Below are 24,850 nucleotides of genomic sequence, written 5' to 3'. Positions count from 1 at the left end.
CCTCCGGGGTGCAGGGAGAGCCCTGCTGCTTGAGCAAAGAGACACATGGCTGCCCAGCAGAACCAAGCTCTGTGGGCAGAGGAGCTCTGGGGCTGGGTGCAGTGGGCACTCCTTCCCTCCCCACATAGGAATCGCGCCCCTTGGCCAGGGTCAGAGTCCCAGGGAGTGTCTGCACTCCTGCAAATGGAATGCTCTGTGCCTTCCCAGGAGGCTGCTGCTCTGAGCTGCTGCCAGTCCTCATCCAAAGGAATCAGATTAACCAACACTTTGGCTTGGTTTTGGATATTATGGTCAATATAGTAAAGGTATTTATTTCAGAAAGGGCCTATCCTGCCAATCTTTCCCCATGAGCTCTATTTTGAACACACCCTATAATTACTGATATTACCCTGGCAAATTTTCCCCATGAAGTTTTCTCCACTAAGAACCATGACTGTACTTGTCTGCCTCTCCACATTATAATTATCACCAGGCAATATTTATAACTATGCTATTATTATTTATGATATTTTATGCCCTATGAAAACCTATATGACATATGCTCAAACTTTGCATCTGAGATGATCAAACTTCATCTGGGACATTTCCTTCAATTTATGCATTTCTTGTTCTTCCATTTGCACCCCTAAAAGGTTAATTGGAGTATTTACTGTAAATACAGTAAATCAGCATGAAACTTGCAGTATTTCTGTTTAGATTTCAGCTCAGTATATCTAAACCTCCCATTGTGATTTCTCTCCTACATTTTTTTTTTCTTCCTAGCTGGTGCACATTTCAGGACTTCTGATGGTTCAGGCTAGAACTGTATATCATAGATTCTTGCTGAAGCAAGATAATTAACTAAAGGAGTGCTTAATTATTCCAGGTGGACAATGGCGAATAGCACATTTATGCCTCATGCAAAACAGAAATAAACAGAATGAACAACATGTTTGCCAATCATAGCCTAGACTTGGAATTTGGCACTGGAATACTTACAAACAAAAGTAAATGTTTTATTCTCACACTCAAAAAAAAAAAAATTAATAATAAATAAAACTCTGTCTTGTAAGCACCTTTAGTTTTAATTAATAAAGATCAATACTAACCTAAATGCCTCTGTCCCTAACATGCATCTCCTCTCCAGAGTCATAGACCTTTCTTATTACAAAATCACTGGCTTTCTCCATAAATATAACTGTTAACCAGTTTCCTCAGTATCATATGTATAAGGGCTATAAACTAATCAGCAGATCTAGATTATGTAAAAAAATGTAGAAAGGAAACAAATGTTGAACGTCACATTTACATTAACTTCTCACAGTTCAAATGGCAATTTATCCACAACATAGTATGAATCATGCAGTAAGAAAAGGGAGGAATCTCCAGTTTCTTTGATTTATTTTTCATGTGGTTGACTGATGTCAGTATCAGTGGCTTAAAAAAAAAAAAAAATAATTAAACATCCAAAAGAAAGGGAGAGAGAAAGGAGGAAAAGGTCTAGCTTTCTGCAAAATCCATTTCCTTTATATCGATGAGCTCAAACCAAAAAAAAAAAAAAAAAAAAAAAAAAAAGGCTGCTGAAGAGCAGGGTCTTCTGTCCTTCCACGCTTCTCTCTTGATCTGGTGCAAGTTGGGAATCATCAAGGGTATGGGACCAGTGGATGTGTTTTGTTTATATATGTATGTATGTAACTAGGTAGGTATTCATATATATATACATACATACATATATGCACACAGATATAGTCTTCCTAAAAATGCTCTTTGCAGTCCAGAGGCGGCAGGAGTCACTGTGAAGGAAGAGCTGGGCAACATATGGCTGTAGAGTCTGCACTGGAAAAAGTCACTGGCTAAATATACGCCGGCTGTTTGTTTTCTTTTATTTTCATGAGGCGAAATATGAGCTCTGCATAGAGTACAGCCTGTCAATGGGGTTTCCTACTCTAGCCTGCATGGAGTTAACTTCAGAAGAGGCAAGAAAACAGTCGCTCAAGCTAGTTAAAGAGGTATCACTGTCGATATCATGAAAAATTGAGTCGTTTCCTGTAAATGAAATGTATATGTTAAGCGGTATTCTGTGCAGTCAAAGAAGGACATAGTACACATGGATGCTCATATGTTGCACACTGCAGCAAAATGGAATGCTCCTGGTTTTGTTTTGGCATGTTAACATAAGTTGGCTCTAAGCATCTGACCTATAAAGAGAAAGGCTAGCAATCAACTTGCAAAGTTCAACTGTCAGCAATACCACTTAGAAGTGCAGAAAACTGCATAAAACTACCAGTATCTAGTTTATGCCCCAGTCAACAGTACCAAAGCAAGTCCTGGCTGACAATGTAAGCAAACGGTGACAGGGGAGAAGGTCCCTGGCGTTCCTTGAGCTGGGATTCAGCACTTGTGGGGGCTCCATGGAGGAAAGGAGGACCAGACGCTGAGAGCCCAACAACAGGAAAAAGCAGCCTGAGGACCATAACCAGTAATGGTCTTCATTTACACACAAGGTAAAAGGCAGGTCAACAAACACGACGGGACCCAGGAGGAGGCCCAACTTCCCTGGCCTCAAATGAGCTACAGTTGTAAACATGCTTTCTTGTCAGAAAATTCCACTCGCTGGGGGCTGGTTTGGAACACAGCACCATTTATTTCCCTTAGCAACTAGAATTTCAGCTTACTTTGTATCTTAAGGTACCAGAAAGAGCTCTAGCTCAAGTAATGTGAGCTTTAGGAAAGTGTTACAATGGTTCTTTTTCCTTATGCCTTCATTTAAAATGGCTTTCTTTTAAATCCTGCATTGGTTTTGAAACACAGAACATGCTTCTAAATGAGTTTTGCTTAGAATTTGCCAAGCACATTGTTAGCAACAAAATCACAAGCTGTCTAATGCTCATTTGCACTTCAAATATCTTCAGCTCCTTACAGTATTTACCAAATTGCCTGGTGTGTACTGTGGACTTGCCTCAGTGGAAAAAAGTAATAACACAGACCCAAGCCAGATTTCTTGGTCTGTGCAATTCATGCTCATGAAAGTGATGTGCACATGTAACTCTGCAATGAAGTACTCCTGGTCAATACAAATGAGTCTGATGTAACAGGCCCTTGTGGGCAATAGCAAGGCCAATAATCACAGTCCAAGAAAACCTCTTAAGTTTTGTTTAAATGCCACATTGCAATTGTCCAGGATCAATTATTAGGCATTTAATGCTTGTGATGCATTTGGCGTACCTATTCACTTGATGTTGTATGGGCAGGAAATTATCAAACCAAAACATCATCTTGAGTTTGGACAGAGAATATCCTATGTATGCAGGAGAAATGTCCTGTGGTGATATACCTCTCAGTAGCTCAAGAATTGCTCTTTAACAAATCCAGGCGTCCAATCTGAGGGATCTGAGAGGGGTGGTCATTTATTCTGGAATAAATAGATTACTTATCCTTAGCAGACAACTTTTCAAAGCATTACTTTCCCAGAGCCTCTAGGAAGGGGAAAAATTTGTGAGGGAGATACAATTTGTCTCTGTTTATTTTTAGATGTCTTGGATAGTGATTTAAAAAAAATGGAGCTGGAGAGGTACTGATGCTTGTTTTTATCATTTATCAAAACTATACTCTGAAGTAGTTTTGAAGGGTGTCCAGAGCCTGGGATAAGCTCTCTTCTACCCACTTATGTGTACATGAAAACATACACACAAAACTGACTGGTACAAACTCCCTGGTACAAATCCCAGAAAAAAAAATTAAAAAAAATTATAAAAGCAAGTAACTCTGTTGAACCTTTGGAGTATGAACCTGCATATGAACCCTGCTATTTCTGATGCAGCAGAATGATGCGTGCCTTACCATAAGGATTCATGTGGTCGCCTGGCATTTGTGGAGGGGTAAGACCCTGCTGAAATGGGTCTGTGCCATAACTGCTTTGATCCATTGCTACAATCTGCTGTTGTGGCGGTGCAAGTGGTGTGTAAGATGTCATCATCCCTTCCATTCGATTAGACATTACTTCTGCAGAAGACACAGGAGGGCACAGTCACTGCTTAGCAACAGAGGCTGCAGACAGTAGTATTGGTGGCATTACTGAACATGAGATCAGAAGGAATACAGCTAGGTGCTATTCAGAGGAGCATTCCCAATCTTGTCTGAGAGTACAACCCTCAACAGTAAATTGAAAGACTTGTAATCTCTGACTACATAATTATGGAGCTCCTGGGTGCTTGACCATAACTTCCCAAAGTCTCCTGTGTCTGGCATATCCCTTATAACATCTAATGCCTGTTGATGCCAGCCTAATACTGCTAATGCAGCAATGGTACAATGATTCCCTAAGCTGGAGTGGATATCATGTTGAGCAATCAGTAAGTGCTTCCTTGACAGCATGCAGAACAGCCCCATGTGCTGCTCACAGACCATGATCCTGAACACCAGGACAGTTTTGATGTTCTGTGTAAAGAAGAGGATATGAGGTTGCAAGGCCTTGAGATGCTGCTCCTTAGCAGCATCCATGAAGCAGCAGGACAAGCCCTAGCACCTCTGTGCAAGTCCTGCCGAATGATCTGGGGCACAGCAGGGCAGCAGCAATGTTGATGCCCTTGCAGGCAGTCTGCAGATGCCCGGCCATTCATGGTTCCCTTTTTTCATGAGAAAATAAAGCTAACTGTGGGATCTCCCTGGAGTGGGCCTCCTGGAGATTTCCTCCAGTGAAAGCTCCTCTGTACTGCATATTTATTTTAGGAAGGTAGTAACAGCTTCTGTGTAAGCACTTCCAGGGTCTGGCCCCATGGAAGAACTTTGGGATAACCCGTGGCAAGCACTTGGACACAGCTGCTGTGTGTGCTTCCACAGATGATGGCACACATTACCTACAGAGCTGTGAATGCCATGTATGGCTGTTCCAAGACATTATGCACCCATGTGGGAATGGCACTTTGAGAAATCTTGAAGATTCTTTTCCCCTTGCTTTACCTCCATCTCAAATCCCCTACCTTGCCCTAGTCGCTGGGAGTTTTGTTGCTCCTGCTGCTGCTGATGCCTTCGTGCTAGCTTTTTCATCTGAATAAAAGAGGAAGAACAGAACAATTTCATGGGTCTGAATGAAATATTTTTTTCCTTTCAAAATTCTTTGCAAATATTAAGTCAATAAATACAGACCACTTATATTCATACATACATCACTGTGGTTTCAGTTTATTTTCTAAGCTTAAACATTTCAGTTTCTACTTCATATTTGCATGCAAAATTTACTCCCAACCTTGTATTGCTTTGAGGACAAGAACTCAATGTTTGTGTTTGAAAGTGGCCCTTCTCTTATGGATGTAGAAAGCAGAGAATGAAAAATGTGTATAGTTTAGTCCCTAGGATCTTTGTGATATGTACAACAACTCAGGGAGGAGAAAGGAATCTCTGTTGCAGGACAATTTGTATTCTACATTTCAAAACACGACAAACAACCTACCTTTGCTCTTTGGTTTTGAAACCAGACCTGGACAACTCGCACACTGAGTCCTGTTTCAGCTGCTAGTGTTTCTCTGACCTAAAAGAAGAAAAATTTAATGACATAATTTTTTTTCAAATTATTATTATTATTATTATTATTATTATTATTATTATACATCTAGTAAGTTATGTTAAGAGAAAGACGTTTGTATTTACAATAAAAATTTCAGGTACAGAATTAATTTTTTAAAATCCCTCATATTTTTGCAGTTTGTGCAAGTTCTGCCCTTCATATCACTACCAGTTTAACAAGTATTAAACAAATGCTCTGAGCTGTGTAAAATTATATTAACTCATTTCATGATTTTTGTCTTACCCATAAATGAGTTCTGTATCAGAAATTTAGTATGAACACTTTTCATATTTTTTAAGTAGAACTTGATACTTTAAAATGGCAACAAGGCACATTGCACTGTCCTGAGAGACATACTTTGTACATCTGCAAGAGAAAGTTACTTTTTCCAACAATGACAATTTTGGGGATCTGACTCCATTTTTTCCCAATCAAATTTAGGAGGAAATGTTACCTAGGTGGCTTTTCACCAAGATTTGATTTTCATCAGCTTTATCATACCTTTCCCTAGCTGCTGTAACTGAGATTAACACCATGATTAATTTTCATAAAAAAACAGGACTGGAAGGACAAGTAGTGGGACTAGGATTCTGCACCCATCTTGCTGGACAGTGATTCCCTCTGTGGTGGAAAGAAGGACACAAAGACCCTTGTTTATCCAGGCTCTGGCTGTCCATGACTACTACATGTTTTACAAGAAGCAAACAGCATTGCTCCACAGGAATCGGTCTCAGTTACATTCTGAGTACCCAGAAATAACATTATGCTGATCCCAAGCTACTAACTGCTTAAGGATAAGAAGGAATTTGGGTGAGTACTGCCATATGCTGGCCCGGTTTTCTACATTTACCACAGATACCTGATGCTGGCCCAGGAAGGGGCAGGGGCCTGTGTGGACCTGTGGCCTAACCCTGTCACCATCACGGCCTGGTGTCAGTACTTACTGGTGGCCCCTGATGATGCACCTACCTTCCTACAGGGCTTGGAAGACACTTCAAAGGATGCTTTGAATGCTCGTCTCTGTTGTGTAGTAAGTATTGTCCTTGGTCGTTTAGGTCTCCTTGGGTCTTTCCCATCGTCACTTCCTTTTCCTTGGGTTACTTGTCCTTTGGTGGGTTTAACATCTCCATCTTCATCATCACTTTTAACTGGTGAGAAAAAAAAAAAAAAAAAAGAATATAGAACCGTGCTTGTTCCACCAAGATAACAACATGTATGAGAACTACTCTTCAGCTGCAAACTTGTCAGCAGGTTCAACTATTATCCTATGCTTATTTGAAGAATTAAATTTACTTAAATTCTCTTAAATGTGTGTACACTGCCTAAATCAAATTTCACAAAAGCAGAAGAATGAGCTTAAGTTTAAATTAAGGGCATGGGACTAATCAGGGGGTGGAAACTCAGAATGTGCTTCAGGAACTGGGCACTGATAGACTTGGTGCCCTTCCAGCATTTCCTGGTCTGATCTACGCTCACCTGCTGACACTGTTGCAACCACACCAACTAGCTTTCCAACACTTTCCTTTCACAGAATAGCTGCATCTTCTCCTAGAGCACTAGTTTCAGAGAGGTGCTACGGAAGCAAAACAGTGTAAACGCAAATACTCCCAAAATATCTTAAGGTCTGTTTCATTAAATATAGCATAGATTCCAGTTATTGTTTTGAATATTTTGAAGCTCTGGAGGTAATATTAAATATATTCTTTGCCCTCTCATTTCTGCATCCCATGGAAAACATCAGTATCCTTTCTCTGGGTATTACAATGTGTCTACATGTACATGCACAAATTTATCTTGCTTGGCAAATACAAATAAATATAGATGTGCTTGTGTAGAATAAATAGATTATTTGTATTTTCTGTAGTTAGTTTCTAAATATTCTTATGATCTGGTGATATGATGCATGTTAGCGTATTGTACTGGGAAATTTCAATCTCAGTGGTAAAGTTTGAAGAGTAAGTATGAATTCTAATGTGAAAAACTTTTCAACGTGGTATATTTTATTTTACCAGACTACTGTTTGTTTTTTTTTTCTTCCAGAAAACATTATTACACTATTCTAGGGACTTCAGCCTTAAGAAACATGCTGCAATTTTGATATACTCAAAGATGGCGTTTGGGGAATTAACAAATTAGACTTTAATTCATTTTAAGGTCTGATTATTATGTACCTAGCAATCTAATCACCTTTTACTTTAATAAGCATCTTTTTCCTAATGATTAAAGAGAAGTTCAGTCATTTTAATAACCATGACATTATTAACTTTTGAGCATGCCATTTCTAAGGAAAGGTTTGTGAGGATTAATATTGCTCATTGGAGGGTTACTTTTGTGTCCAATGGATAAATATTTGATTGGGGAAGGACACATACTCAGCCAGGGGTATGTGAGATCATTTGCTCTCACACAGGCTTTTGTGAGATCTATGTTTTCAATGTATTAGACAATGGGAGATGAAACATCCCATTTAATTTGTTAACTTGTTTTTCAGGTTTGGGCTTGGCTAACAGAGAATAATGGTGAAAAAGCATATCCAGGAGTAAGAAACTAACCCTTGTGCCAAGGGAAAATGAAGTTGAAACCAAATTTATTTTGTACTGCTTTGGCATCTTACTGCCCATCTGATCACAAAACATAAAATCTAGTAGTAAAGGACTATCTGTGCCAGATGTAGTCCTCAGAGGCAGCTGGCAAACAGCAACCAACAGTCCCAGCGTGGCACACTCACACTTGCTGACAAGAACAGCAGAGCAGCAGCAGGATTACCACACTCATCACTGCAGGACTGGGTACAGCCTTGCTCACTGGTCTTCTCGAAGGGGTTTGTCTGGATACAGACAGTCTTCAGCAGGTTGCTGAAGCTGGTGATGGTAAAACACACTAAAAGGCAAGTAGGAAACTCACACACCTCAGGAAGATTCACAAAGTACAAACCTTGTGACATGAGATTTAGAAAGGCTCTGATCCTGCACATCCTGCTGAATCAGCAGTGACCTTTGTCTTACAGCATTCATGACACAAAAATATAAATTTGAGCAATGTGGTGAATATGGCTCTCAGATTAGAGACTAAATATAATTACCATTCCTAGTGAATTTGGAATAATGTATTTTCCCAAACTACAGGGAAACATTTGTATTATTTGTACGCTTAATGGAATGGTAATTGTTGATTTTCTTAGACATTTTCTTGGGAAACAAATGAGCAATTACGATGACTGGCAGCAGTCTACATACACACTGTCTCTAGTCTTGAACTCAGCCAGAGCACACTGCAATGCAAAGTTTCCAGTCTTCGTGAGTATACACAGCACAGGAAGGAGGAATCCTGTCTCTCCTGGAAATGCTTGAGCTTCACACCCAGTCCTCACTGTAACAGCAGCCAGATACACTGGATTTTGGACTGGAGAACCCACATCCAGTACATGAAGTGTTTATCCTGTGAACTACTGTGCTCTCAGCCCCAGATAGACAGCAAGTGTCTTTTCTCACCCTTTCAAAACTTCCCCTAGGAAGTGGGTGGAGGACAGGAAGTATTTATTTCTCCCTCGCTGCAGAGAACTTGGGGAAAACACCCATCAGCTGCTGTCAGTTGTGAGGACTCTACTTCCTTCTTCAGGAAAAGGTGAAAGTTCTTTTTGCACAGTATGGTGCCTCAGTCCTCAGGCCAGGTGGTGCAGGCTTGTAATCATACTGTTCAAACCCTAGGTCCCCATTAAGGGAGAGGTTACTTCACACTGTAGACTAGCAGCAGTGCATTTTAGTGAGGTATTGAACCTGTCATCCCTGGAACCTGGACAGTTTGAACCCCTTTAGTTTGCACTCATCAGGAACAGTGTAGGACCTGTAGGAGACATCCTTGACAATCCATAACAGGCAAGCTCTGCATGCCTCACTTCTGTACCATGTGTAGCACACAAACCATAGAGCAGCTATCCTGTGTCAGTATGTAGACTGCCTCTATGTTTACACAAGAACAAAGCTCAAACACAAAATAACATGTACAACACAAATGATCAGAAAGCATGGAAGAGACATACTACCAGAAAGAAGTCTGGGTGGAGATAAGGAGAGTCAAATATTGTACTTGAAATCATTCAGAGATGGTCTCCAAGTTACTGCATTTTTTTTATTTTGTGTGTGTGTGAGTCTCCTTGCCTGCCTTAACAGGAATTGATATGCAGACATCCTCTCTGTGTGAGCCATAGTGGCTTCGTCTGCACCACTCATGCTATTGCTGGAACAAACCCGTTTCTCTCTCTCCTCTCTCTCCCTTTTTTTTTTTTTTTCTTTCAGATTCTTTTCAGTATGTGTATGTGGTACTTGTCATTTCCCTTAAAGTTCGTGCCTGTGATTTGAAGAGAGAATTTATTTATTTTTGGTCAAGATTGTGTTTTTCTATGAGATTGTAGTATGTGAATCAGACTGACTTCAAATATCCAAGACCTCGTTTAAAGTGTAGGCATACTTTCCTCCACCTAAAATTTGCTCTGATTTCAGGGAATCTTCTGCACATATACTTTCAACAATAAGCTACAAAAATGGGAAAAGTAGAAAACATGATTTTTCAGAGTATTCCAAAATATAATAAATAAACAAATAAAATAAATAAACTTTTGTCCTTTACTAAGAGAGCAGCAAATTAAGTTAAGGAGAACAGACTAGGGATTTACAACTGTGCCTGCTAAGAGATGTCATTTGCATGGGTGGCATCTGCATATAGAGAAAGTAGATGTGTAAATGCATATACTTCTCTGTAAAAATGCTCTACAAACCTTTGTGTTTTTTCCATCTGGGGCAGAAGTGGGAAAGCTCACCTGAGTCTGAGTCGTCTGGGCTGACAGAGCTCAACAGGTCTTTCTCTTTTTCATAGTCACTTTTGCAGAGCAACTGCCCTTCCTTCAGAACAAATTCATCCCCTTTCCTCAGCTGTCGTTCACAAACGCAGCAGCAGAAGCAGCTTAAGTGGTAAACACACTCCAGGGCTCTCATCACAAATTCTGTTGGGGCAATCTTTTCCATGCAGCCACTGCACTTGGCAGCAAACAGCCTGTAAGAAAGGCAGTAAAGTCAAAGAGAATGTCAGATCATACACTGCATGAATTTAAATACAACAAATTATTCAACTTAACTACAGATCAGCTTGCCTAATACTTTTGTACACTGGGAAACTTGCATCCTTAGTCTTGGAAACACTGTAAGCATGCATTTTATTCAAGTGTCAGTCACTTTGGATTAGAGATTTGTCTCACTGTTTTGTTCCTCTTCAAGATAAGAAACATTAAGGTGCTCTCAGAGTTTGGATAACTTTCTTCAAAACCAAATTTACTTTAATTTACTTTTTGGAAGAAGGCAAACAAAACAAAACAAAAAGCTGATCTCCATTGTTTGTTTGTTTTGTTGTTGTTTTGTTTTGTTTTATATATATATATATTTACACAGGAGTTCTGACATCAGCATTTTAACCTAATCTGAATAGATTTCATGACTTGCCCTTTCTGGTATCGTCTGTCTCTGAGGAGGTTAACAGATGAACACAGAAAAAAGCATGGAAGCTTATTGCTAATGCTTAGCAGAAGATGACACACACATGCAATCACACACATGCAATTGATAAAGAGAGGAGTGAAATAACATGGCTTTTCTTTGGATGTTGAGTTATTCCAGACCAACCTGTCTCCAAAGAGAATACTGTGCATTTTAAATGGTGTGAAACATCCTTTGGCAGAGACAGGCAGCGATACAATCTGCTAAATTACCACTATAATCACAGGCTCTGGAATATACGCTATATTCCAGACTAGTTCTTATTAAACCTTTATTAACCCCCTCTTTCATCCATCATTAATTTTCTAAGATAAAGTTTGAATGATTTAGATTAATTTTATTTTGCTTTTCTAATAGCAACTGGGAATCTCCCTAAGTGAGCTTTTCGGAAGAGGGCTGCTTCAAATAAAGATGAATAGCTAAGTTATGTCCCTGTATCACATAGTGGCTTTGGTAATTTGAAATTCAGTGTCTCTTATGGCAATACATCAAAGTGCAAGGTGCATTAATATTTACATTTTTTAAAATAAAATTAACACAACTGCACCAATGCATTCACAGGAAAAAGGAGATTCTACCTTTTAGGATGAGGTATGCTGCTTTCTTTTTCATCCTCAAAATTATCACTTTTTTTTTTTTTTTTTTTAATAAAAGGCAAATATCATCAATTTTAGAAGGCACCGTCTGTGGTAGCTACTGAGTTCTCCAAAGCTTCCATTTTGTTTGCACTGAGAAAATACAGCAAAATGGCAACCACTAGCTTTTCAGAAAAGCGTAGCGTCACAAAATGGGCAAGAGGGAAAAGAAAATGTAAATACATTTGCATACTGCATTCAAAGAAAGGTGGAATGCCCAAGACATTGTGTATTTTTTACATTTGTATCTTTTGATCTGATTAAAGAGATCTACTCTATTAACCTTGCTGGTTTGGTGTATATCTTTGCACAATCACAGCTACAACATGACAGATATGCATTGCACAAGTCATACAAGGAACACTTAGCAACTCCTTTTTGGGTACATAATGAATTAAATCCATTAAAGGAAAATTGATGCCGTGCAGGACCCACAGCCACTGCTGGTATATAGGCCATTTGATTTCCTGCAGTCTATTGGATTTGCCTATATGTTTGGTTTTTTTTGCTCTTACATACAAACTTTATAAGAGGAAAATATGATTTTATGTTCTAACTAGTAAGCATCACAAAAATATTACAATGTCTTAGCTAGCAAATTCCTATGCAGGAAGTATTTCTATTTATGCATAATAACATATCTGAAAGGATTAAAATACAATGGGAAAAAAAGAGCAAACAGATTTTAAGCACTTAAAAAAAGTTGTTTCTATTTAACTGCTTAAACCTATTTGACTCAGTTTAATTAAGCTTGTATCTTTTGTTTGAAGACTGTTGTGATGATGGAGCACACTTAAAGAATCTGAAGATTAGCAAATCTGGTGTGAAGGCATCCGGCTCCCCTAACTGGCATCAGTTCATTTATACTAGGGTGACAGTTAACCTGTGTACGCTTCAGTAAAATTCAATGGATGGCTATCAGGAGGGATGGGACAGACCCTACATGTGGTAACAGCTCTGATGGGCTGCAGATGTAACAGCCTGACTGAGAAACGCTGCTGCCATTTCTGTTTCTACAGTTTCCAGGTTCCTGACTTCATTTGCATTTCAAATCAGTGCTCTTGGTATGAGAAATCTTAGAAAGAAACTTCAGAAAGTGACCGTGATCCTGCACTGTAATCTGTCTAAAACTCTTTGTGATACTGCTGTGATAATGATGATAAAACTCCAGCACTGTGGTCATGCTATTAATAAAAATAATGCTGAGTGATCAGTGTACTTCATACGGAGGCTTTCCACAGAAAGAGTTAATGTAGGATGTCTGCTCCACCAAGCTCCTTTGTAGGCAGACCACAGAAGCCAGACTCTGACAGATACTGAAAGCATAAGGACTTTTTTCTCTTTGAAAGAATAAACTAGCAGAGATGCTGGTTCCAAGAGATCACGCAGTAAGTCCTTCTGGGCCAAACCATCCATACTGCAAATCTGCTGGACCAGCAGGCAGCCCTGTGTGGGTGGCAGCCATGGGACTGCACCCCAGCACAAGGTGAGCCCAGGTAGAAAGCAGCTAGCAGACAGAAACCTTCCTGCTTTGCCACCTGAGTGCAGGAGAAAGGGCACCTTCCCTTGGAAATGCTGCAGGAGCCAGGGCACAGAAGGCCTGCTACAGCTCTTTTGCAGAGGGGACAGCATGTGAGTGGTTCAGGGCCTCTGAAGCTGGGGTTGGACGAATATTGCAATAAATGGTGTATTGCAATAGTTAAGACAGCAACAGCCTTCAGTTTTCTCCCAAGCAAACTGCAAAATCTGCCACCATCCAATTAAATTCAAAACATAAACATAATATGTTTAGAAATAATTTTAAGTAGGAAGGCATACACTGCCCCTTCACCTTTCTTCTAAGTGGAACATAGAAACATTCTTTCTTCTTATCCTTGTGCTATGGTGTGTGTTGTTTACCTGAGTAGTGTCTTCTATGTTATATTGCTTTATGAAGTGCTTTTTTCTCTTTTTTTCCTCAAAGTAAAAGATGGCCAACACAAATAGAATATAGTTCATGTTACTTATTGGCAATTGACTATTGCTAGAAAGGTGGTGCTTCCACAGTAATGTTTCCAAATGCAGTCTTTTAGTTATAAAGAATTACATAGTTGTCAATGTAGTATTAAATCATTCAAATTAACAGTTATATTTGTCTGACAATACTACATGAACTTCATATCTCTAAATTGTCCTTTGTCAACATAATAAAATATCATAATCTGTACTCAGATACTGTCTGCATTATAACATGCAGTCACAGATATTGAACTGTAGTGGATTTAATTCTGTGATTATAAAATTTTCATTTAATTTACCTTATAAAGTGTTTATTGGTATTTTTTCAGCTTCCAGAAAGTAATCCAGGGTTATGCACCTTTTTTTTTTTTTTTTTTTTTTTTTTTTTTTTTTTTTTTTGCACAAGGCAGTCTCACAACAGGAAACTAATCTTGACAAATGACCAGTCTTTGATATCTGTGACCTAAAACACTGCTCATTAGACTGTTCATTTTATAAACGAATGGTAATAAACCTGTTGAGAAGTGTAGGATAGCAGGAATACTTTACAGATCACCCTTTGCAGCTTTTAATCAAAGCAATACATTTGATGGGGAGCATGCAGATATTATGCGCTGAGACAAAGACTGTCTTACTTAACCATATTTAAAGAAATTTTTCTTTTACTTTCTATACTTTTTTTACAAATAATTTGCATAACTCTGGCTTTTTACCCCCCCTGGCTGATTATCTCCAGCTCTCTTAAGTTAACGTCAAACCTCAAAATCCTTGGACTTGTTAAAGTATGTGGAGAGTGGAAATCAAATGCCTTTATTAGAAGCCCCAGGAAATCTCTGACTCCTAAGCACAACGAAAACATTCCAAAGAAAATTGTTCAAAGAGGACAAAAGAGAAAAGCAGAACAAGAAAACCTTGTTTTGAATCAATGATTGCAAGAGTTTTATAAATAAATTCTGTTGCCTGGACAATTTTGAAAGACAACTCAATAAGTTTAGGAGTTTTTAAGTGTGTTTGTCTCTATGCCTGAAATACTTAGGGGATTCAGCTGAGCTAAAGCCTGGAACAATGGCCTGTTTGTCCATTCAAGTATTTGAAACAATCACTGTGAAGCAAATTCACAGTACTAGATATCAAAAAATATTCACTATTTTAAACTGCGTGAACGTACCAAATTAATTTTGCATATATTTTAGGGGCAATGAAAACAGTAAGACATGTGGTCCTGTCTTTAAACAGTAGATGAAAATGTTCACAAGCGGAAGAGGCCATAAAGATTTTATTTGGTAGAATATCCCTGTGAAGTCAGGATGAATCAGTAATCCTTAGGAACAACCACAGTTACATGATCCGTTGTGCCTTCCTGCATGGGCACAACCATCTGGTGTTTAGTATGTACTACTGATTTATTATCTCTTGCGTAGCTATCTTGCTGTAAGTTTGACCCTGCTATGCTCCTGAAAATCACTGTTCTGCTGTTTACTCTTATAACATCCAAATATCCCACCCTTTACCTTTCTATTGCTCACACAGGTCCTTCATTTCCTCCTGTTTGTTGGCAAATACATTTTAATTGTTTTATTATAACTAATTTAATCTGTGCTGAGTGATATCAATGTACAATATGAAATTTGCTGTTCATATTAAGTGTGGTTCAAGAGGTTTGTTATATAGAACAGAGGTATAAAAATAGACTAATTCAGTCAGGTTGTTTATTTACTGGACTTCTGCCATGAAGCAGTAAACAGGAAGTTATTAAGTCAAATTTGATATATGTGAGAGGACAGATGCTGCCATCTAACTGAAATGTTAAATCATTTTCCTTTGCATTATTCTGATATTATGTGTTGCAAGAAACCACAGCAGATACCTGCCTTTTCTTTACTTAATAAATATGCAAAGATGATGGTAATAAGCTTTTGTAAATATTGTAGATATGGTCTTAAACTCTGATGCTTTTCTTTCTGATAATAGCTGGTATATGACATCCCTATCATGCCTATATATACAACTGGGAGTTCACTTGGCACTCAGAAGTAGTCAATAGTAAAAAAAGTATGTTAGAAATGAAGTAAAATGTATTATGCTTTTCACAAAACTAAGTTTAATTAAGGGAAGAAATTAAATTACTAATGAATGACATCCATTACTTGTTCTTCAAAAAACATTTTGATACTTCTTTGTTCTTTAGATGACATGGAAAGGGGAAATCCTATGCATGTTTTTTTTCAAGAATAGGACTTGAACATTTCTGTAGCATCTTACAACTCATGGGTGCACATAAAAAAAGAAAAACTTGCTTGGCTACACTAAATTCTGAACATTAAAAACATCTCGAGTGCACCAAAGTAGAACAGAAATATTATAATTTTATGCTTTGGGAAAAAAATAAAAATAAAAATTCATTTTAAATATGATTAAAATCATAGCAGAAAAAATAATTACATAGTTTATTAAAGTCTACTTCATAGATTAATCTTCAGTAAAAGAAAACTAATTCCACTTCACTGAGTATTAATATAATGAATAAAATGTACAAACATGGAAAATTTAAATGTCTCTAGAAAAAAGGTAATATAGAGAGAGAACCTAAAACATACGCACAAAAAAAACCACCTTTTTCTAGATGGAAGACTGAAGAAAATTTTTATTAAGCCTCTATCCACAGGTGCTGTATTAAGAATACCACCTACTGATGAACACTTGCATTTAAAGCTATGCTTCACAGTGTGCAAGTGAATACTTTGATTAAAATGTGGCACCGAGGTACCTTTTTTCCCATGAACATTTGACCTGTATTTTTACATGAAGTGCTGTACTGCCACCCAAAAGTAACCTAGCAGATAAAATAATGATGGAGACAACGCAGTCCCATGCTATGCATGCATGTGCTTTGAGGCTGGCAGGAGCTTGAGCCCATGTGTTACCAGAGAGCTACAGTCCTGTGGTGCTCTGCACACTGAACACTGGTCCCTTGAACTTTCATCAGCTGGCAGCTTCATCAGCTGGTCTGACCCACACAATGACTTGCATAAGACACGCAACTAAAATACTACCCTCTGCTTGAGATTTCTTTCCTACTGGAATAAAAGGAAGTGGTCCCATTTGTGTGAACAGGAACAGAATTTGGTCCATTTTCAGGACCTGCCAAGGCTTTGGGCACTGGGATGACAGCATTGCAAGAACCTCTGTGCCCTGCAGCACTATGGGCTGGACCAGCAACACCACCAGCCTCTGCTCTTGCAAAAGGCACAGCTGCTGAAGACTCTCCCACCCAGGTGAGTTTCCTCTCCCTACAGCTGCCCCTTGCATGGCCACTGCTTGCTGCCTGCACGCAAGGTGCTGAGCCTAGGCCTGGCCCCCTCTGCAGCTGCAGCCCTTGGCAGAGGGAGGGTGCACTCCATGGCCCCTCGGGCTCTTCCTGCTGATGGCTCCAGGATTGAACTCACAGTTCCAAGATGAATTAAAAAGATGCAACTAATGGATTCAGTAAAACATGTAAGAATACCTGTAATTCAACATCACCATGCAAAGGCAACTTGCTGAAGTAGGGACAGAATGAATGGAAAAGTTGCATCTTCCTTAACTATAAAGTAAAACATAAAATGTAAAGTGCAGAGGAGTTTCTTGCTTCAAGCAGAATGTGACAGAATGGATTCTTCTCTTTGCTTAATTTTCATCCCCTAATTGACCACTTTGTTCAATGCCTTCTATCACTGCCATGCAGCTCTATTTTATAGCATTTTTCCTTACAACACTTTGATGGAAAAATTTATGAAGAATCGAATTATTGCTGTTAGAAGGGAATTAAAACAATTTTTCATTTACAAAGTCACTGATATTGCTCTACTGTGCTCCACCTTTGGGAATCCAATTGCTCTTCCCAGCTTCTCCCATTCCTCTTTATAGCATGGCAATTGCACTGTACAGATTATGGCTGCAATTTTCTCCTAATCTGTTCTGGAGAATATAAACTGTTATAAAAGTTAAGGGCTCCAACTGAATTGGTAAAGTCAGGGCTGCAATTAGAAGCCTAATACATTAACAAATATGATGATTTTGTTAGAATTATACTTTTATGCAGCGCAAACATTTGGGAAATAATGTTATTTTGTCTTTGAGTTAAAAACAGGGTAAACAGGCTTCTGTTGTGCTTTTGTTTAACATTAATTATATCAAAGTGCTACAAAAGCGTAATAGGTGCTGGGGTGTTTTTATTTATGCTGGATCTTTGCTGAGCAAGTTCATTATTGACAACCAGCATTTTTTACGTTTTTTCTTTCTTTGGATTCACATTCAGTTATTTACACATATTAAACTAAATCCATCTTTATTCCCTACCTCTACAACTTCTTTGATTTTCAAGTGCGTGAAATGGCTCAACTGTGTACAGTGGAGGCCTTATTTCATAAAACAGATCTGTGAGGACTTTCTTCAGTGCATTGAATATTCACTAGTCTGATGAGAAGTCTTATCTTTCTTCTTCTCTAAGTAGCATACTAAATTTACAGTTTCTGTTGAATTTACATTGCCAACAACAAAGTGAAATTTGTCTAATATAATTTTATATGAAAATTGACGCTGAAGGGCCTATAAGCAGGGAAACTGTACTGTTGGTGATTCACTGTTTTGGCCTTCACTTTTAAAGAAAAAAAATAGTAATGTCAAAGCAATTCAAATGTAGTTTCTAAGTTATTTCTTGGCTGGCAAGAACTTAGGGATAGAATTTACATAGGGCCTTTCCTCTCAACGAAGAGCATTAATAGGAAGAAACATCATTTGCCAGTAAAAAACAAAACAAAACAAAACAAAACAAAGTAACTTCCGGTGCCTGCTGCACTGATGCTGTACAAGAGCTTGTGCCCAAACCCATCAGCACAGCCAATTTAGAAACTGATTTGCAAGGGAAAGATACCTTAGTCCTGTGGTGTTAATGTCTTTACAGTGGGGGGTCTATTGCCAGCTTCTCCAAACTCATCAACACTATCTATTATTAATACCCAGAAAGGCTTTATAGTATCTTTATTGCACAAGGCAATGAGAGCTCTGTGGTGTAATCTGTTATCTATATTGCAAAAACATGTGAAATAAAACAAAACATAGACACTTCATAAACAAAATGTTTCATCTGTTACATCTCCCAGCCTCTCTTATATATAAAGCAGTAGGGTGCAGGAAAGGCATTCAGAGAGATTTGCTGTTAGATGTGGGACTGGCTTCTTTTTAAATTTTATTTGCAATGTGACAAACCTTAGTCTGAATGAAAATTTCTGTTTCCTTTACTGAGATGAAAAAGTTCAGATGTCTGCATAATTAGTCTGTCTTTTATTTGTAGTGCAAAGGGGTTTAGGACCAAAATGCAGCATCTGAAAATCCTAAAGATAAGCTCTTCATGTCATATCCATGAGCTGGCAAATGCAATTTAAGGATGTAACTGTGGTGGAATGATGGCAGAGGCTGAAGCCCCTGCAGCAGCAGGACCAGGTATTTATATCAGGGGCATTGCCATGGCAGAAACTGAAGAATTTGTCTCCAGTAAACAGCAGCAAAAAGAAGTGCCCACTGGCATTTCCCTGAAAGCAATTATTCCTTTGGGAATCGTTGAAGAACAGAATTTGAGTGGAGAGCTGGCTCTCTTCTGCTATTATCTAAACATCTATATTTTATATGGAAAGACCAGAATTATCCTACACTTAGTCTGTAGGGATAGACAGTATTAGAAATATCATTTAACAGCAGATAAGTAAACACAGTTAAAAATCCAGGAATATTTTGTTTTGGATAAATAGATTGTAGTAAAAAGATGGATATAGAAAGGGAATAAAGGGAATAGTTTTGTTTAATACTTGATGCATATATGTTTGCAACACAGTAAGAATAATAATAAATTAATAATAATAATTTTTAAAAAATTAACACACTGGCCTGTGTCTTATTTCCCAAATGCCCTTTTATTTTCTTTGCCTCTTGAAAATAAATTGTTCTTTTGTAGTGTTTCTCTTTTCAGTCAGACTGTCAGCTATTATTTTTCTATTTCCTCTTTTTGTCACTTTGCATTATTTTTGGTGCTGTAATTCCCATTTGTTCCCACTCCTATTTTCCTGTCTCCCATTGTTCTACTTTTTAATCCCCAGTTTTACTCTTCTTCGGCTCTTTTTTGGCCCATTCTCAGTAGGGTCTGAGAAAATACCCAGGCGTGACTCCCTGCTATAGCAACCACACCTCCCCAGGAAAGCCACAACAATCTCTTCTGGACGAGGAAAGTCTTTCACAAGCTGGCAGCAAAAGTAAATCCTTCTTCAAGGAACAAGAAGGATTAGCAGAGAGCAGTGGGCTGCAGACTTAACCCTACCCCTCATTTCTTTAGAGCACCAGTCACTCAGAACCCTGCTGTGATGTACAATTAAACAGAACTAAAAAAAATCCTGAATGACACAAGAGCCGGATTGTGTAAAGGTTTAATTCCACTTTAATACCTTTCCAAGTTCAGAACTCAAAGATAGCAATTTAACCCAAGAATCCCCATCTGAACATGAAAAGTTGCTGTTTGTCTTACAAAAGTCCCCACTATATTCTGCTGTAAATCATGCTCTATTAGCTTGACCTTTAATGGATGAAAACTTTTTTTTTTCCAGCAATCTTTACTGTCCTTCCCCTACAAAATTCAATCATCTGATAATACAAATCAGCAAAACTAAGTGCCCACTGGCATTTTCCAGGAGGTCAAAAAAACTGTTGAGAAAGGAGAAGGAACACTGGTATGAAAAACAATAATAAACACATAGAAACCCTAAGGTGACTAAGGGTGTGTCCAGAAATGCCTAGGAAGGATAACTTATTCTTGTAATATGGAGTCACTCTTATTAACATCATGTCAGTTACACATTACTAATACTATGATACAAAATACACAGCTCTTTCAATACAGGCTATTTTGAAGGCTCCAAATAGCTGATTCTTTTTTTTTTTTTTTTATGTAAATGAACATACTTGTCTAATTATTCTAGTATGAATGATTACTTTACTTACTCTCTAAACTGAATTCTTGATTAACAGTGAGCTACCAAAATCTACAAGCTTCTGTAAGGCCAAATATGGTCAATAGCCCTAAAGACTAAATCCTAAACACTTAGCTAACAGCATCTGTATTTGTATTTGGTATACTAGACTGTCCAAACACATACATGAAGATCACCATCAACATGTAAGGCCCTGTAGCATGCCCAGATCCTTCTTTTGCCTGGAACTTTAACACAGGTTTTAAGTTACTCCAGCAGTTAAACATCTCACACAGGACCATTCTATATGTGTGAAAATGAAATCCCATAAGATACTAACAACATTATTAGGCATGCAAAGACGATTATGCTCTTAATCTCACAAGACTGAAAGGTTTGTCTAAACATTTTATTAACTTTTTTTTTTTTTTTTAATTAAATGAAAACTTCTAAGTAGGACAAAGCTGGACAATAATGCTTATTTTTTGGTTTTGTGTATGCGTGTATAGTACACACATGCATATATACATCCAAAGAGGAAAAAAATAGAGATGCCTGTTACGGAGGAGGTGTACAAAATCACCACCTCATTATATCAATATGACATTCCTTCCTTTTAGTAAGAACATTTGTATTGATTGAAATTGTTTTATAAAAGCACTGAAATGTCCCATGGTATTTCTGAAAGTTGCATAAATGTTCCCCCTAAATTAGGTGTGCTGTTGAATAATTGGCTGAAAAAATCCTGCTCTGACTGTACTGTCCTTTCTTCAAAGTTTATGAATTATTATTTATTTTCTTAAACCTAATATTTGCTGTAATATAAAGAAATTTGCTTACCCATAATTCTGAGGTTAAGATCATCTGCTAAAGATAAATATAGGATGAGAAGCTGTATCAGTTTTTGCTTCAAGAACTAGAAAAAAAAAAAAAAAAAAAAAAAAAAAACACAAAAAACCCACGACTTTGGTACCAACTGTACTAGGACTGGATCTTCATTCACAAGGAAGAAGACTTTAAAAATGTCTGGCTTCACTGAGGGGTCTGTAATCTATTTTCTACTGTTCCTTCAAAGAATCAACTCACATAAACACAAGTCACAAAACAGCTTGCATTGGAAATTTTGCAAATTCCACAGAAAACAATCCAGTACATGGCTATGTCCTGCTACCTGCTATGTTGGACAAGTCAGGTGGCCACACATAAGGGGCACAGCTAATTTACACATTTCTCTTGTTCTCATTTCACTGACAATAGGCATTAAAATATTTAAGATTGCTTCTAGCATTGCACCAACCAGGCAGGAATTGTAGAAGCTTGGGTGTACAAGTTAATGAAATATGGTTGGGTGAACATAAGCTCTTCATTTAGAAAATAACAGTTACTGCTGCAGTTTCTTTGTACCTACTTTATGAAAGTCATAAACTCTCCAAAGAAAAGCATGATCTATTTTACTCTGATGGTCTTTAACTCTCTATCACTACCTGCTGGCACAGTTAGAAAGTATGAACTGCCTTTGAACAGATCAGGACCAAGTTAAAGTGTGACAACATCTTAAGCTTTCTCCACATGTTGCCAATGATTTCCAACTAAAGATGTTACCCTCATCACTTCTGCCACAATGATAAGAATCTATAGCCCACTCACTTGACGAGATAAAAGCAGTTTAGCTGTAAGTATAAAGTGACTTGTGAAGCTGAGTGTCTGGCTGTCCCTACCTATCTGATTTTTCCTTCCACAAAGAAAAAAATCCTTATCATTAGAGACTTAAGCTGCTTTTTATTTTGAGACAAAAAGAATACTGTTTATTGGCATCCAACTCAAACCAGCTGTAAACAGTTGCTTTGATGAAGCAGCAGCTACAACTTCAATATGCCTGAAGGCACATACCCACTGAGTGTCAATCATTAAAGGAAGAATGTAAGGTGTATACAGGGTCAAAAGAAGGCCAAGGGACATTTAAGACCTCAGGGATCCTGGATAGCCTGTTTGCTGTTTAAAATCGAAAGAAAATTTTAAACTATTCTGCTGTAGGACCTTTATTTCAAGAGATGCTTCTATGGCTAGGCTTAACACTAAGCTTACTCCCAGAAGCAGTAGACTTGTACTGTTAGGCTTTTCTCCCTAATGTGACTGTGGAAGTAACATGATGAACTTTGATTTGACAGAGCCTAAAAGGCTAGACAATGCTGTACCTTGTTACATACTAAGGATCCACACAAAAGACTTTTACAGCATAAGTTCTGCTGGTTTCTGTAGATATTTGAGCCACAGATGTGCAGAGTGCTTTAAATAATTTTAATTTTTATATTAACACTTCTCATAACTTATCTCTTTTATCAAAAATCAGTTTAATGACTGTAATAATTGTTTAACTTAAAGATACTCCAGCAGTCATTTTGCTGTGAGAAGTATAAGGCTTTTATAGAATTAAAGTTAAAATGGGAGCAAAAACAATAAAATATAAAATAAAATAACTTTTAGAACCAACAGCAATAGCTCTGTCATGAAACATGTCTCTACAGTTAGAAATTCTCTTGTAATTAGATACATACTATGAAAAAGCCCAAACCTGAGGACAGCAGTCAGACTGCCTAGACAATTCACAGATTCTGTTTGGAAAACAGGAGATCTTGAATGTAGACTTGGAAGTGGATCATCAGAATAAAGGAAAATAGTCCCATTTTGTCATACTGCTCACTCTTGAAGTGTTACCTCTTTTCTGTTTCCTGTCCAGTTACTACTGTGATCAGTCTTAAATTAGATCTCAGGCAAATAAATGCACTAATGGGGGGGGTTTCTTAAATATCCCTGCTTGTTCACATTACATTTTAAGGTCTTTGTTTGGACAATAGTATCTACTAAATGCTTTCAAAACACAGGAAATATGCAAATCCTGACCCCAAAAATGTAAACTTTAAAGAAAGAAGTGTTAGTGTTTGACAAGTGAAATTGAAATGGCAGTTGTTGTACCCTTAAATTCTCAGATGAAGTCAAACACAAGCAAAAACAAAACAAAACAAAACAAAAAACAAAAAACAAAACAAAACAAAACAAAACAAACAAACAAACAAACAAAAAAAACAGAAAACACAACTTCTTACAGTGTGAAATTCCTTACTGAGAATCTATCTCCATTCTTTTCCTAGTATGGATTATATCACCCTTACTTCACCAAGTAAGGTTTCCCTTGCAGGTAGGAAAGGGACTTGTCTGAAAATGGGTAAGTGGAAGAGGGCATGCTCCATCAGAAATTTCCCTTGGGATGTCCTTCATGAAGAACCCTCACAGCAGCTCCAGCTGAAAGATCATTTCCTATTTTTAACCACCAGCTTGAAAGAAGATGAAGTTGACTATAGAGATCTTATGCACTGTTGGGGCTAAATGCTGATGAAGCAAAAAGGACATGCTATGAGCTAGGATATGACAGTTCTACAGGACGCAGAGCAGGTAACAACTTGTAAGCTCTTAGCACAGACTTGCTGTTCACCAACACAGCTACTATTCTGACTGCAAAAAAAAAAAATTGCTTGTACATGGAAAGCAAAGCCATTGGTGACAGGAGTAGCACCCAGTAGCAGCTATTCAAGAAAAGCATATGATCCTTGTGTTTACTGGGAAAAGAGCTTTTCAGACACAGATCAAAAGAGAATATATAGCTCCAAACCTCCTCAGGTTTCCCTCAAGAATCTGAAGTTTGTGTGTTGAGAGCCAGGTGCTGTGAGCAGCTCCAGGGCTGTTCTGTTGTCAGGTGGCTGTTTTCTACCCAGAGGTGAGATTTTCAGTGCAGTCCTAATTCTGATTGGTTATAATGTTTACAAGAGATGTGAAAAGCTTTCACATAAGAACTTCAATAGAGATCAGGCACCCACTACATTAGGCCAAAATACAGCAAAGGATTATTTCTGTGCCAAATGCCTATACTTATAACAAGGACAAAATATTTTCATCTCCTTTGACAGCTGATTTTTGGAAAACAGAAAAGGAACTTGATGCAAGTTCTTAAAATAAGTTAAAAGACTTACATTTATTGCAGTGGTTTGTATTAGTCTCTATAGCCTGGAACGCCGTAAGTGCTTAGAAGTCCAAATCCTGATGGCTTCAGCACCTCCATAGCTTTGAAAACCTGGACTT

At 38.0% G+C, this 24,850-nt stretch overlaps 1 protein-coding gene across 1 annotated transcript in view; it reads right to left on the bottom strand.

The window, feature by feature from the left end:
- Window positions 1–1,627: 1,627 nt before the first annotated feature.
- Window positions 1,628–24,850, bottom strand: part of LMX1B (LIM homeobox transcription factor 1 beta) — a 106,270-nt gene continuing 83,047 nt past the window's right edge. The window contains exons 3-8 of the mRNA XM_082775334.1: window positions 10,359–10,591; window positions 6,512–6,690; window positions 5,429–5,506; window positions 4,959–5,025; window positions 3,820–3,981; window positions 1,628–2,025 (exon numbers count right to left, since the gene is read on the bottom strand). Of these exons, the coding sequence (XP_082631460.1) occupies window positions 1,868–2,025; window positions 3,820–3,981; window positions 4,959–5,025; window positions 5,429–5,506; window positions 6,512–6,690; window positions 10,359–10,591 (877 nt within the window). The 3' untranslated portion in view covers window positions 1,628–1,867. The remainder of the gene's footprint in view (window positions 2,026–3,819; window positions 3,982–4,958; window positions 5,026–5,428; window positions 5,507–6,511; window positions 6,691–10,358; window positions 10,592–24,850) is intronic.

The sequence above is a fragment of the Aythya marila genome (assembly GCF_965140915.1).
Source record: "Aythya marila genome assembly, chromosome: 19".
NCBI lineage: Eukaryota > Metazoa > Chordata > Aves > Anseriformes > Anatidae > Aythya > Aythya marila.
This window is presented reverse-complemented; position numbering and strand designations above follow the sequence as displayed.